The 15,581-nt window shown below is 46.0% G+C and overlaps 1 protein-coding gene across 1 annotated transcript; it reads right to left on the bottom strand.

The window, feature by feature from the left end:
- Positions 1–888: 888 nt before the first annotated feature.
- On the bottom strand, positions 889–8,095 carry LOC140278326 (transmembrane protein 100-like). Its single transcript, XM_072373311.1, has 2 exons — positions 7,950–8,095; positions 889–2,672 (listed from the first exon to the last, which is right to left on the bottom strand). The coding sequence occupies exon 2, from the start codon at positions 2,630–2,632 to the stop codon at positions 2,159–2,161; it is 474 nt and encodes a 157-aa protein (XP_072229412.1). The 5' UTR covers positions 2,633–2,672; positions 7,950–8,095; the 3' UTR covers positions 889–2,158.
- Between the last annotated feature and the right edge of the window lie 7,486 nt (positions 8,096–15,581).

Below are 15,581 nucleotides of genomic sequence, written 5' to 3'. Positions count from 1 at the left end.
ATAATAAGCTAAGCTAATGCTAACGTTAGCTGGCAGTGCTGAGATTACTGCAGGAGAGGGAACGGGTCTTTTGGGTTGTTGTGTTTCAGGACGTGTCGGAACATGGAAGAATGAAGGAACTGGACCTGAGATGGTTCCTGTTGTGCTGAGCAGGAGGAACCAGTACCATAAGCACACTGTGGGGAAGCTATCGTCTCTGCTTTCTGATGTCAGTTTCATTAACATTTGATTGTCTTTGCTGTTGCTGCTATAGTCGCATCTATCAGAGAACTCTGCAGGTGACAAAAGCATTCAGGATGCAAAGTAAAACCTTCCAGTTAGACAGTGCAGCAGGTGGGGGGGTCAGTGAAGGCAACACTTAATGCTGGGACCCACCACGCAGCCATGGTGTGGTTGGGCAGCGTAGAAGAAGTGATCTGATCTGTAATTAGAGGGTGTGTTGGGTGTTGTTCCTCTTCCTGCTTCTATTTCCATCCCAACAGTTTCTCGGTGCTCACAGCAGAGCTGCATCGCTTCCAGAGTGTCCTCAGGATGCAGCGCTGCATCCCCCGCCCTGTTTCCACGCCCCCCAGGCTCTGCCACATTCCCAGGATGCTGCTGTCCAGCTGAGATAAAGTTAGCACTGCAGAGGTGACAACGCGTTGTAACCGTTAGCCGTCACCGCCGCCGCCTCCTTCAAATGATGCAACCAAACCCCCCCCCTCCGTTTATGTGGTCTGGGGGGTGCTAGGCAACATCAACACAACTAAATATAACTTTGCAGTTTGTCGTCAACTTGCTCTGCAATCAAAATCGCTGAGTCACAGAGAAAGAAGTCACTCAGTTTGGTTGGAACTCGAGTTTAATAGAAGAAAGTTAGAATAAATAAGACAAAGTCTTTCAGTGTGGATCATAGAGCACTAAACATACAAAGAGTCATGCATGGGAGAACGTGCGTTATTCAGTCACATGATGTCACCTGTGCACACCTGCAGGACAGCAGCCCGAGCACAGAGATGCCGGCTGGTTGATAAGAACACGTCTAAGAGATGTGGAGCCTCAATGATTTCAAATCAGAGTTTTTGGTGCACAGATAACAAAAAGCTGAGCAGTTCAGTTCAGTTCAGTGGGAATATTATTTCAGAGAAGGATCATTGGACAGTCTGAGCCTGAAATGATTCCCCAACCAAGGTCTGAATACAATATGCCCAAAGAGTGCAGAATATGTGAGGAAACAGCTAAAGAAGAAGGGGGGGGGGGTTGGCTAACAGATGAATGGTGATGGCTGGAGATGAGGACATGTGACCAGTGATTACTGTGTTACTTCAGAGGCTTACATTCTTATTTCTGAGAGTCAACAAGTTATTATTGGACCAACATGTAGCCTCTGAGGCCGTCTCATCAGGCAGATTCCAGAGTTTAAAGCTGTTTAAATGAAATATGCTGTGTGACGGAGTAAAGAACACAAACGAGTTCAGGCAAAGAGACAAACCAACAACTACGCTCTGTCTCTCAAGGAAAAAACACATAAATAGAGTACCATTTTAAAGGCTTTTTGTTTTTAGCTTATTAGAACATTTAAGCACAAACTGCACATCATCAATGAGCTTCTAACACCGAACATTTATCTGCTGTTCCACCAGCCTCATTTACAAGAAGTTCAACTGTTCAAATGTCCTCATGTTTGGCATTTTTAGGATTTTGTCCAGATTAAAATTCATTGGAAACTAAATCAAATGTTTTCCTCTTTCAATCAATCAATCAATGCGTTTCTCAGTCTTCTTCTCTGTGACTTCCAAGAGTTCAACTCGTTTGTTCCTGTTTGGTGCGAAAGCCCGAAGCCAAGGTGACATTAATCAGAATTGCCTTAAAAATGTCTCTAAGAGCTTTAACACAGAGTCCAGCTCCTTCCAACCCTTTAAGAGCTGAGTTCAAAGTGTCTGATGTTTCCAAAGAGGCAGTCAGCTTCACAAAAATGAGCCATCAGACCAGAAAGCACCAGATCCATCTCCTTCCAGCCGGCAAACCTGGTTAATTCAAGGTTTTTCTCGTGTCCTGTGGCTGTTTGTAAGTTCAGGAAGTGAAGATGAACACAGCTCACAAACTGAAAGATGCCCACTGTGTGTCTTTGTGAAGATGGAGGTCTTAGAGTCGAGCTTCCAGATGTTCTGCAGCGCGCTCACACCACGCAGTACCCCTGGCTGGCCATGAGGGCCGTCTGGCTCTCCCTCCGTTTGTCCTTCTTCTTCCTCAGCCGGACTCTCCAGCAGATGGCGCTGGATCCCAGCAGGCCCAGCCCAGCAGACAGCAGAACCAGGCCGAGCACGGAGATGGTGGACCCGTGGGAGTTGAAGGTGTAGGCCACTGCTGTCACCACGATGCCGGCAATGAGGACGACCACGCCAAACGGCACCGTGCAGCGGTAGCAGGACATCTCTGCGCCGCCGGTTGCTGCGGTCAGCTGGACCTCGTTGACATGCGGGACGCGCGTGGTCACGACCACGCTGCGGTCCCTCTTGGGCTTGTCGCGGTTCAGCCTCTCAGCGGAGATCGTTGGCGGCATCTTCATGGCGCTCCGGGAGCTCTTGGCACTACCTTTGCAGGGGAAGTCTTCCGACATGGTGATCTTGCTGGCGAGGAACAGGTGAGCCATCCTGGTGGTGTCAGAGATCAGCCAATCACAGAGTAGCTATCTGTAAACAGAAAATGAATGTTAGAATAGGTTTTCTTTTCTTGTCACTTTTTTCATCAAAACTTTCCACAGTTTCTGCAGAATAGACAGCATTACGTGGACACTTTTGTCCCTGTGAGGTCTGGTTCTGTAAAGATAAGAAAGCTCACGACCAGACGGACTTCTCTGAGCTAATAAACTAACCTACAGTCATTGCGCGCTTGGTTCCCTCTGACAGTAGGCAGGTTTTCATTCACTGATAAAGTACATCTCAAGCGATCTTTAAAAAAAACATGGGATCACACATTTTCAGTGATGGTTTGAAGTGAATAAACTGTGTTGTGTGTTGTTAGTGGTTGTAATTCAGCAGAAGAAGCAGTTTAAACTCTGTTGTGTGTTGTTAGTGGTTGTAATTCAGCAGAAGAAGCAGTTTAAACTCTGTTGTGTGTTAGTGGTTGTAATTCAGCAGAAGAAGTAGTTTAAACTCTGTTGTGTGTTGTTAGTGGTTGTAATTCAGCAGAAGAAGTAGTTTAAACTCTGTTGTGTGTTGTTAGTGGTTGTAATTCAGCAGAAGAAGTAGTTTAAACTCTGTTGTGTGTTAGTGGTTGTAATTCAGCAGAAGAAGTAGTTTAAACTGTTGTGTGTTGTTATTGGTTGTAATTCAGTAGAATAAGCAGTTTAAACTCTTGTGTGTTAGTGGTTGTAATTCAGCAGAAGTAGTTTAAACTCTGTTGTGTGTTGTTAGTGGTTGTAATTCAGCAGAAGAAGTAGTTTAAACTCTGTTGTGTGTTAGTGGTTGTAATTCAGCAGAAGAAGTAGTTTAAACTCTGTTGTGTGTTGTTAGGGGTTGTAATTTAGTAGAAGAACCCGTTTAAACTCTGTTGTGTGTTGTTAGTGGTTGTAATTCAGCAGAAGAAGTAGTTTAAACTCTGTTGTGTGTTGTTAAGGGTTGTAATTCAGCAGAAGAAGCAGTTTAAACTCTGTTGTGTGTTGTAATTCAGCAGAAGAAGTAGTTGTCCCTGCTCCAACACACCTGATTCAGATCAATGCCTCATTAGCTGGTTTGTGCAGAACAACAATCTTTTAAAGAGATCCATTTAATCTGAATCCGGTGTGTTGAAGCAGGGAAACGTCTAAAACTTGCAGGATCCCTGCTGTAGGGTAACACTTACTGCCACCTAGTGGTCATATTGAAAATAGCAACATTGCTAATATCTTGCATTTATTTGCATCTATTTTGACAAACTAAATTACCAGTCGAGGGAAAAGTGATTTGGCTTCACTCCAAAGACCTTCTGCTTTTCTTTTGGAAACAGTCGCACCGACATTTATTCTTAAATTTTTGCCTTCATTTATCTTTGACCACACATCTTATCCTGATTTATTTGACATCCCACTTGATTAAGGAATTCTACACACGGTTCAGAGGATTTGTCTGACAGCAGTACATGGAGCTCTGAAACAGAGAAAGACAGAAAACCTGCTTTGTCACAGATACATGCTTCATTAAAAAATCCTCAAATTGGCAAAAGTCCTGTCAGAACAAGGCTGCCTGTCTCTGAGGACGATGAACATCTGAGCAAACACTCGACATTTCCCTCTGGATGACAGACAAAATATCAATTTACTGATGAATCCCAGCAGAGAAAATCATCCCACAAATCAGAGCCAGAGTCAGCTGGCTGAAGAACAGAGTATAAAAGCATCAGCGAGATGAGGCTGATGGGAAGCAGTGCATCTCTCTGGGTTTACAGCCCAGAATCCATCTGTCTCTCTGGCTTTAACAGCCTGCTGCTGCGCCCGAATGTTCAGCTGCTGTTAATGAAACTTTAATGTGACACAGACAGAGGAGAGTGTTGAGCTTTCAGCCTCAAACAGCAGATTAAAACAACAAAAAGCAGCCGATCGGGAAAGAAGACGACGTCTGACTGTGGGGCCAAATAAAAAGAAGAGATTAGGAGTGAGAAAAGGCAGAACCTCATTTATGATCCTCTTATCGAGGAGGCGAACCGTGACATGTCTCACATTAAATCAACAATCCTGAGCTGAAGCAACCTAACAAAGACACTGTCTGCTGCAGTCATTTTTAAGGATGAAAGCGGGATCTGGATCCAGTTTGAAAGCTAGCGAGCTGGAATCAAACCCAATCACAAGCAGGCATCATCCTTACAAGACTACATTTGTTCTCTATGACACAGACTTTTTAAATGTCTGACTTTGAGGTTCCTCTCGCTGTTATTTTGGAAGAATTATCGACAGATCACCTTAAGAAAAGCTTCACAGTCCTGTATTTCCTTCTATAAAAGTCTGCCTCATGCGTTTGCATCACGTCTGCAGCTGCGACACCGTGTCACCGACATTAATACACCAACCCAGCTGTAAAGTGCCTCGTCTTTTCCATGCTGCACATTTCTTAGTGTGTAAATAAACTGCTCAGCGTGACTCCTGGAAATCACTGCCTGGGCTCAGGAACAGGAACCAGGAATCATCGTCTGTGAACACAGCCTCACTGTAACATCCACAGCTCACAGCTCACTGTAACATCCACAGCTCACAGTAACATCCACAGCTCACAGTAACATCCACAGCTCACAGCTCACAGTAACATCCACAGCTCACAGTAACATCCACAGCTCACTGTAACATCCACAGCTCACAGTAACATCCACAGCTCACTGTAACATCCACAGCTCACAGCTCACTGTAACATCCACAGCTCACTGTAACATCCACAGCTCACAGCTCACTGTAACATCCACAGCTCACTGTAACATCCACAGCCTCACTGTAACATCCACAGCCTCACTGTAACATCCACAGCTCACAGCTCACAGTAACATCCACAGCTCACAGCTCACAGTAACATCCACAGCTCACAGTAACATCCACAGCTCACTGTAACATCCACAGCTCACAGTAACATCCACAGCTCACTGTAACATCCACAGCTCACAGCTCACTGTAACATCCACAGCTCACTGTAACATCCACAGCTCACAGCTCACAGTAACATCCACAGCTCACTGTAACATCCACAGCCTCACTGTAACATCCACAGCCTCACTGTAACATCCACAGCTCACAGCTCACAGTAACATCCACAGCTCACTGTAACATCCACAGCTCACAGCTCACAGTAACATCCACAGCTCACTGTAACATCCACAGCTCACAGCTCACAGTAATATCCACAGCTCACTGTAACATCCACAGCTCACAGCTCACAGTAATATCCACAGCTCACTGTAACATCCACAGCTCACTGTAACATCCACAGCTCACTGTAACATCCACAGCTCACAGCTCACTGTAACATCCACAGCTCACTGTAACATCCACAGCTCACAGTAACATCCACAGCTCACAGCTCACAGTAACATCCACAGCTCACAGCTCACAGTAACATCCACAGCTCACAGCTCACTGTAACATCCACAGCTCACAGCTCACTGTAACATCCACAGCTCACTGTAACATCCACAGCTCACAGTAACATCCACAGCTCACAGCTCACAGTAACATCCACAGCTCACAGCTCACAGTAACATCCACAGCTCACAGCTCACAGTAACATCCACAGCTCACTGTAACATCCACAGCTCACTGTAACATCCACAGCTCACAGCTCACAGTAACATCCACAGCTCACAGTAACATCCACAGCTCACAGCTCACAGTAACATCCACAGCTCACAGCTCACAGTAACATCCACAGCTCACTGTAACATCCACAGCTCACTGTAACATCCACAGCTCACAGCTCACAGTAACATCCACAGCTCACTGTAACATCCACAGCTCACAGCTCACAGTAACATCCACAGCTCACAGCTCACAGTAACATCCACAGCTCACTGTAACATCCACAGCTCACTGTAACATCCACAGCTCACAGCTCACAGTAACATCCACAGCTCACTGTAACATCCACAGCTCACAGCTCACAGTAACATCCACAGCTCACAGCTCACAGTAACATCCACAGCTCACAGTAACATCCACAGCTCACTGTAACATCCACAGCTCACAGTAACATCCACAGCTCACTGTAACATCCACAGCTCACAGCTCACAGTAACATCCACAGCTCACTGTAACATCCACAGCTCACAGTAACATCCACAGCTCACTGTAACATCCACAGCTCACAGCTCACTGTAACAAGAAGAAGCCACATGTGAACATGATCCAGAAACTCTGCCGTCTCCTCTGGACCGAAGCTCATTAAAATGGACTGAAGCAGCGTGGGAAACTGTTCTGGGGTCAGATGGATCAGAACCTCCAGAATAAAGAGGAGAGGGACCATCCAGCTGGTTATCAGCTGCAGTCCAGATGTTTCAAGAGTCCAGCTGCTGGCTGACCTGCTGCAGTCCAGATGTTTCAAGAGTCCAGCTGCTGCAGTCCAGATGTTTCAAGAGTCCAGCTGCTGCAGTCCAGATGTTTCAAGAGTCCAGCTGCTGCACTGATCTGCTGCAGTCCAGATGTTTCAAGAGTCCAGCTGCTGACTGACCTGCTGCAGTCCAGATGTTTCAAGAGTCCAGATGTTGACTGACCTGCAGCAGTCCAGATGTTTCAAGAGTCCAGCTGCTGCTCTGACCTGCTGCAGTCCAGATGTTTCACCACCTGAAAACATCTCAAATACAGCGAAGAAGACCCAGGACTCCTGTATCAGACAGGACTGGGACAACGTTCCGCTGCCAGAGGCCCAGCAGCTGGTCTCCTGAGTCCCAGATGTTTACAGATGTTGTTGAAAGAAGAGGAGACGCTGCACAGAACCATGGAGCCGCCCCAGCTTTTATGAGACGTGTTTCTGCATCAGGCTCCAGATCAGCTGATATTTGTCATGAAACGGTTGATATGTGTTCCATTGGAAATGAAATCTTAGTTTATGAGATTTGTTTTATTTTTACTTTGGTGTCTCAGATTTTTTGTAAATGTAGTTGTAAAAAGGGAAAAATGCCTGACAGATTTATCATTATTTACATGATAAACTGAAGCAGCTGCAACACGTTTTAACCTACTGTTAAAAAGGATGAAGCCACTTTGTGCCACAGAGAAACAGCCTCTGCTGCTACAAATGTTCCGTCTGCAGCAGCTTTCTTTGTATTCCCACAGGCTGCGATGCCTTCAGGTGTCACCATTCGGCCAACAAACACCTCCAGATTACCTCAAAGAAACCATCAAATCTGAGAAGCTGAAGGAAAAGACTGAAACAGCTTATTGTAAAGTGGTGTAAGACTGGCTGCCTTTCAGAGGGAAGAAGCTTTCTGTGGAAGAAGAGCAAAGGAAGAGCACTTACAGTGTGAGGGAGCAGGGCTCCAGTCCTCCCTGTTCCTGCTGTTTCTCCGGCTGCAGACATGAACTCATGAAGCCTGGAGCCTCCACAGGTTCACGTCCTCGCAGCTCCTCGCTGCATCGTCCAGACTGCAGGAATAACTGGGGGAGTAAGGCTAAGTACAGGGGGACTGCCTTCCCCCAACACCTCCCAGCACTCCTCCCCCTCCACACCACCTCCTCCCAGACCAGAGAAGTTTTAACTCTTTCCTCCCTTCATGCTGCTCTCCGTCTTACAGCCAAATGCTGGAAAATTCCCAGATTCTTGATGCTGTAAAGGCTGTGAGACACATGTCTGCAGCCCTCTGCTTCACTTCTGCTGCATCACCTGAAAGCACAGCTGCAGCTTTTAGCCATAAGGTTGGTGAGGCTGCGAGTTACTGTAATTTAATCAGGTTCAAACCCAGCATCCCCTGAAACTCTCTGAAAAGTTTTACTTTCAGCCCCCCCCCTGGCAACCAGAAGTCTGTAATCCAGCTCTCCTTCCTGCTGCATTGAACAAATAAACCAGCCTCAGTAATCCCAGTTTTACTCAGACAGGAAGCCACTTCCTGCTTCAGCCTCTCTGAACGAACTCATTTATCTGATCCAGGATAAAAATGTAGGAGGAAAAAACAACGGATATAAAGGATTTATTCTGGGGTTCATCCTGGAGACTTAAAAAACACATTTTTACACAGAAGCAGTTTGGGGGAAACTAAGTGAACCCCGAGCATTACTTCAACTTACTGCCCCTGAAGCTGTTTCTGCTGGCTGCTGGACCCTGGGGTTCACTTACTTTTTCACACACTGCTGCTGTGTTTTGTGTTTTTTTATTGAGGAACCATGTTCAGTTGGATCAGTACACCCTAAGTGGGGTCCCATTCTGCCCATGTTCACAGTGAATTAGTCAGTTTTTTACGGTGGAATCCTTTCACTGTAATATCTCTGCAAGGATCAGTTCCTCTGACTGAAACCTGTGAGTCCAGGTGAATTAAACCTGTGAGTCCAGGTGAATTAAACCTGTGAGTCCAGGTGAATTAAACCTGTGAGTCCAGGTGAATTAAACCTGAAACCTGTGAGTCCAGGTGAATTAAACCTGTGAGTCCAGGTGAATTAAACCTGTGAGTCCAGGTGAATTAAACCTGTGAGTCCAGGTGAATTAAACCTGTGAGTCCAGGTAAATTAAACCTGTGAGTCCAGGTGAATTAAACCTGTGAGTCCAGGTGAATTAAACCTGTGAGTCCAGGTGAATTAAACCTGAAACTGTCCAGGAAACAGGAACCGAGCTGCTGCTCTACGAGGATGTTTTAGGGAGGCTCCTTTTCCACTTCTTCCAGCCGATTCTAGTCTGACATCCTCACATCAGTAGCTCCAGCTGAACCAGGTCTGATGCCGTCTGTCTGTACTGAGAGGACTGTTCTTTGCGTTGCCACGGTTACGCTTTCTGAACACCCATTGGTTGGTGCCGCAGGCTCATTGTTGGAAGTCTCATACAAGGTTAAAGAAGCAGAAGGATTCTGACGGGTTTTTCACACACTGACGCTCTAAAACCATCGGCCTGGGCTGACGGCGTGTAGAAAATATCAGTAAAGCTGTGTTTTTGCCCACATATGTGAGAGGATCTTTGTAAATCTGGAGAGAAACAGCGGTCACAAAGACAGAGGAGCTCTGCACACATGAAGATAATCTGAGGAAACTCTGATGTCACAAAGCAGTGAAGCTCTCAGGGTCGTGTTTCTCTCTGGTTCTCCTCCAAGCCTCCACCCTGCAGCTGAGAACCAGCTCCAGACCTGCAGACTTTAACATGTGGGAGGAATCGTTTCCTGTCCGGCCAGCAGCTCCATCCTCACTCAGCTGCAGACCTCAGTCTGGTTACTGATCTCCTGCAGCTCGTGTGCTTCAGCTGGCTGCAGGTGGTTCTGACCATGTGGAGGTCTGCAGGTCAACATCTGGATCTGCAGGTTCCCTGCAGCTGCAGCAGATTAAAGAGTCTCACCTGAGCTTTCCCTGGAGCCTGTCCCAGCTGTCATTGGGTGAGAGGCGGCGTGCACCTGGGCAGACTCCTGGGGTCAAGTTAGAGTCCAACATGCATGTTGTTTGGATGGTGGGAGGAAGCCTCAGTGACCTTAGAGGCGTGAAACCTCCTCTAACAGACCCTTAAAGTAACTGTTGAGCGTCTCGATGAACATGATAAGTGCTTTTTAACTTGTAAAAGGCAGATCTGACCTTTAGAAATCAAACTGATGCTGACACATTTAATCTGTGTGTGAATCTGTGGTGTTCAGGTCCCACTGCAGGGGCCCCTGATGGAGCTCCATTATGTTGGTTTCCTGCAGAGAGCAAAAGTAAGTAAAAAACAACAGCTGTGCACATCTGGGCTCATTTTCAGACCTTTGTCAGGCGTTGTTTGTGCAGGTGGTCGTCTCAGGGGTCAGTGAGGGCCAGCAGGGCCCCTGTGACTCCTTTGATCCACAGAGAGGCCGAGGCCCCTGCAGAAACCAGCATGAAGTTCGTCTGTTTGAAGGCCTCGGCTCTTGCAGCTCTGCACTCCCTTCATAACGTTTCCTGGAGTATTTTAAGTGATTCTCTCCAAAGCAATCGGAGCAAAACGAGACGTTTGATGTAAGGCTGATTGATTTTCCCTCCGAGTGCTGAATCACTTCCTTCCCGGATCCATTTCTGGGTCAGGGAAGATGTCTCTGGAGACGCCCGGCGCTGCTTCCTCTGAGCAACAGATGGTTTCAGGCTGGGACTGTAAAGTGGTGAGTTAGCATCTCCGCGGCGCTGCTTTTCCTTTCTGCTGCTTCCTGTGACTACAGGTGTGTTGGCCAGCTTTAGAATCCAACCGCTGGCGATTTTCTCTGGCTGGAAACAAAGTGGAACTGTTGACTTGGCATTTCTGAAGCTTTGTAAACTCCCTGTTACTAAAATAAGTCTTTATTAAAAGCGTGAAGTCACCTGACGGCCCCCCGAGGATCCAACAAACTGCTGAACGGATGAAAACTGAGGAAAAAACTGGACTCACTGTGACGTCTGATTTGTTCTGAGAAGCTTCTCTATCTCTATCAAACACCACATTCAGCACAGACCTCCCGCTGTGCACCAGCTGAGGCCTTTTTAACGATTTCAAATGATCAGCATGATCAGCATGGGCAGGTCTCTGAAACACTGGTTCTGAGACTGTCCCACCATTAGAAATACAGTCTGTCTGCTGCCGCTGTGACCGACAGTTACCTCTTTGAAACATGTGACCTCTGGCTGTCATGTGAACAAACCTGTGGCGGAAAAGAGCCTCAACGTGCACTAAAACGATCAAATTCAGCATCTTTAACCTTCTAAAACAGGCAAATTATCTAAAACCTGAATAATTAACACATGGAAACACAAACAAGATGCAACTAAACATGCTAAATTACGCTTCTTCTCCTCATCATTCAGATTTTTATCGTTGTTTTCGAAGATTTAAAGTTTATGGAACAATGTCTTTGGTGAAATCATGTGATCCACCTGCAGTGTCTAACGTTAGTGTTTCTGAAGCCTGAAAAAGGAGTTAAGGAGGAATCCAAGCAAAAGAACAAAGAATTCATCCCAGTTTATTTTCCAGCCGAACAGGCAGCAGCAGAGGAGAAGCTGGAGGAAGTGTGACTGTCACCAGGAGTGTCGGTATTATTAGGATGGGAGGAAACTGTGGATGTTATTAAAGAGAAAAGCAGCTGGAGCCAAATGGGGCAAAAGTGACAGGATGTGAAAATCTCCAACAGGTCAATAAAAGGGAGGAACAAAGAGGGAGGTCACAGGGGCTTCGTGAACAGTCACCGCTTTAAAAGACGGCATGAAAACAGATTTTTAAAAGGAGCTCATGTGCATGAACGCAAGTAAACTGAGAGAAGGGCAGGAAACAGATGAAGGGAGGAGCAGATGGACAGAAACATTCCCATGAGTCACTCTTTTCATGTAGGATTGATCGTGTCTGCAGCTGGATTACCTCACCTTCTGCTGCAGCCCCCGAGAGCAGACAGGAAGGCCGCCCAGTCCAGCAGTCAGCAGATCACATAAAACACTCTTCCAGTGTCACCTTTAATCTGCTCTCTGCCAACTTAGCTTCTTTCCCTCTTTCCATATGTGGCTGCATTTTAAGGATGAACCTCCCCACAAAAAGGCAAAGTCTTCACCAAACAGACCCACCCACGAGAGGTTTGGGGTGATGATGGAAAGCAGACAGCGTGGCTGGGCTGTCCTTCATGTGCATCAGACCACTCTCTCATCACTCCTGCAGGAGGAGTTTCTGCCTTCTGCTCCGGTTTCACCAGATGTTCGTGAATTCATCATGAAGTTTGAGCAGCTTTCTGTGGGCTGAAGCCCACCGATCTGTAAAAAAGTAAGAGATATGAGGGGAACCAAATGGACAAAAGCTGACATCCTCACAGCCTTCTGGTCGGTCCTTTTCTGCAGGAGGCGCAGAGCCGGGCATCATGGGCACATCTGCAGATTCATGACCAGATGTTTGCATCTGCTGTAATAAACAGCTCAAGCACCAGAGAAGGAGGGCAAGGACAGAAACAGATGCACCTTCATTCAAAGTACAGAAAAGTGACAAGTTAAGGCACAAAAATACAAACAGACAAGTAAAAAGACAAACCAGGATTATTAGTATCTGTTTGTCATGTTTTCACTGTCATCAGGTCAGATTCTTCTCCTTCCAGATGTCTGAGAGCTGCTCAGCAGTTTAGTTTTCTGTAAATCTGTTTCTTGGTGAGACGTCTGAACTGGAATCTTTGCTTGTTTCTTCAGGGAAATAACTGGCCTCACGTGTGGGACTCCACACCAACAAGCTGAGATGATGGAGGAGAGCCTGAGAGGTCCGGAGACGCCCCTGGAGTCGCTTTGTCTTCATTAAAGCAGCAACAGCTCTGCAGCTGAGGCTGATGAGGAGCAGGAAGAGATCCGTAACACAGATTAATCTCCTTTCTCTGCTTCATGTCTGCTTTTTTTCTCCTGATACACATGGAAATGCAAGTTTCTCTGTGACATCTGAGGCTGTAACTCGTGTTTCCATCCTGCCAGCAGACTCTTGAAACTACAGATGAACCTCAGCTGCCTCAACCTGCTGCTGCAAACACACAGAAACTCTCCTGGAAAACACCAGCTGCAGAAGAGAAAAGCAGAGCCACAACTTCCTCTGAGAGTCTTTAGTTTGTCCAGAGACTAAACAGAGTGAGGAAAAAGAATCGGCTCCATCTTCAGGGTTACTTTTCTCCCGACGATCGCTGTCATCAGTCTCATTCTTTCTGCAGATAGTTTTTTAGGCCTGACACTTCTTCTTTTGTCCTCCACTTGTCCAGTTTCCTCAAATGTTTTAAGGACACACTGCACACCATGCTGAGATATGCCAAGTTTTCAGCTAATAGCTCTTTGGGAATCACCTTGTTGCTGCAGAAATCCTATTTTCTGTCTGGGTTTGTTCATGAGTCATAGGCACTGTTACACAGGTTCTTGTTTCCATCTTCATCTGTAGATGGTTACTTTCTTCTTAGTGCCTCAGTGGAGCTTCCAGTAAAGAGAGGCAGCATTAAAGCATTAAACAGCGTCGGTTGGAGACATTTTCTGTCCTGTTTGTGTCACATCAGGGTTCTGATGTTCTGAAGGGTTCTGTCTGCAGTGCTAAAGGCAGTCAGCGTTTAGAGGAGCTGGAGTGCATCATGCAACGGAAAAAACATCCTAACTGAAGAAAATTTAACTGAAATCAGAGAAATGTTGAAAGAAAGTGTTGGTAGAAAGTAAGAAAATAAATATGAAAGTACAGCAGCCCTCATGTCTCTTTATTTCCATAAAAACAGGAACCAGCTGCAGAGATCTCTGAAGGAGTCTTCAGGAATAGTTCTCCAGGCTTCTTGAAGGACATCCCAAAGCTCTTCTTTGGATGTGGGCTGCCTTTTGTTCCGTTCTCTGTCAGATGATCCCACACTGCTTCAATAATGTTGAGGTCCGGGCTCTGGGGAGGATTCATCCCTCCATAAGACCTGTTGCCACTGATTTTCAGTCCACTTCTTGTGTCATTTGGCACAGCTCAGCCTTTTCTCCCTGTTTCCCTTCCTTAAGAACGGCTTCTTGACAGCCACCCTTCCATGGAGACCATTTCTGATGAGGCTTGGGCCAACAGTAGATGGATCAGCTGAAGGTCCAGATGCATCTCTCAGGTCCTGTCAGGTCACAGCTGGATTTTTTCCTCTTTCTTAAGGACATCACTTTCAGATCCTGTTCATCTGCTGAAGATAGTTTTTTAGGCCTGACACTTCTTCTTTTGTCCTCCAGTTGTCCAGTTTCCTCAAATGTTTTAAGGACACACTGCACACCATGCTGAGATATGCCAAGTTTTCAGCTAATAGCTCTTTGGGAATCACCTTGTTGCTGCAGAAATCCTATTTTCTGTCTGTCAAACTGTGTTTTCTTTGCTGTTTTTCATAGATGCAGCTAAAGAAATGGAACAAATGATGTGTCTTTGTGACAGGCTGCTGGTAACAAAGTGCCTAAAGATCCAGTTTAAAATGGCTTCTTTGCTAAGTTGTCTGTTCTGTGTCGACACAACACTGGTTCATCCCTTGAGTTAGATAAAATGGTAAAATGGTCAGTTACAGACCTTCCACTGTCTTCTTCAGTCTGTCAGACGCCAGGGAAGTTTAGTGGTTCACTGCCCTCTTGTGGCCAAAGTCGGTATTACAGAATAATTATTTTAGAAAATTATCTTGACAAAAACGTTGATTCTAATTTGCTTTCGGGGCCTTTTGTGAGAGTTCAAACGGCCTCAGGTGAACGCGTCTCCTCCACATGTGGAGCTGCAGCTCTGTGCAGGCAGCATGTGGCTGATCATGTGCTGCCTGCTGGGAGTCAGTCTGGGAGAAGAAGCAGCTGCTGGGTGGGACATGGCACAGCCCACAATTCAGATAACTGCTATTGGAAAACCCAGCATGCATTATTTTACACCTGGGACTGTGATTAAGAACCCAGTCCCTCATTTTGGATGAATAAAGTGTTTCTATTCATACGTCTGTTTGCTGTTAAAAAGGGATTCATTATAAATCTGTTCTGGAAGATGACGCTGCTGGTGAAGTAAGTTATCTGCCTGCATTGTTGATAAAAAGCCAACATTAAGATAAACTTCGAAGTTGATGAGACGATTAAACAGTGTTTGCCTTTTGGGTGAAAGTGAGAAATGAGTCTTTCATAAACATCCTAAATGTTCAGCTTCACCAGTTGTTTCAGACTCAGCAGCAGCTGTTTGGCAGGAATAAGGTGCTCAACAATGGAGGTGCACATCTGTAACACACAGCAGGCCTTAATGACCGGCCGGGCCTCGGTGCAGCTTTGGAGTTAATGCTGCTGTGAAACTGAAAGACGAGCCTGAACACATCCTGACATCTAGTGGAGCAACAAGGAACTCGCTTTCATATTTAAATAAAACCCTTCTGGACCCAGAATGTGACCTAAAGTCTCATTTTCTCTGTTCAACAGAGACAACATCTGTCTGAAAGCTTGTATTCCACCAGATATACACCTCAGTCGTCTCTGGCTTCAAAGGGATTCTTTTATTGTCTTCAGTGCTGAAATAAAGGACCTC

This window comes from Leuresthes tenuis, unplaced genomic scaffold (assembly GCF_036924035.1).
Source record: "Leuresthes tenuis unplaced genomic scaffold, fLeuTen1.0.hap1 SCAF_20, whole genome shotgun sequence".
Lineage (NCBI taxonomy): Eukaryota > Metazoa > Chordata > Actinopteri > Atheriniformes > Atherinopsidae > Leuresthes > Leuresthes tenuis.
The sequence above is the reverse complement of the archived record's forward strand: the minus strand, read 5'-3'. Positions and strand labels throughout refer to the sequence as shown.

What these genes read in the sequence shown, in the direction of transcription:
- LOC140278326 (XM_072373311.1), bottom strand. Translation starts at nt 2,632, where the DNA reads ATGGCTCACCTGTTCCTCGCCAGCAAGATCACCATGTCGGAAGACTTC.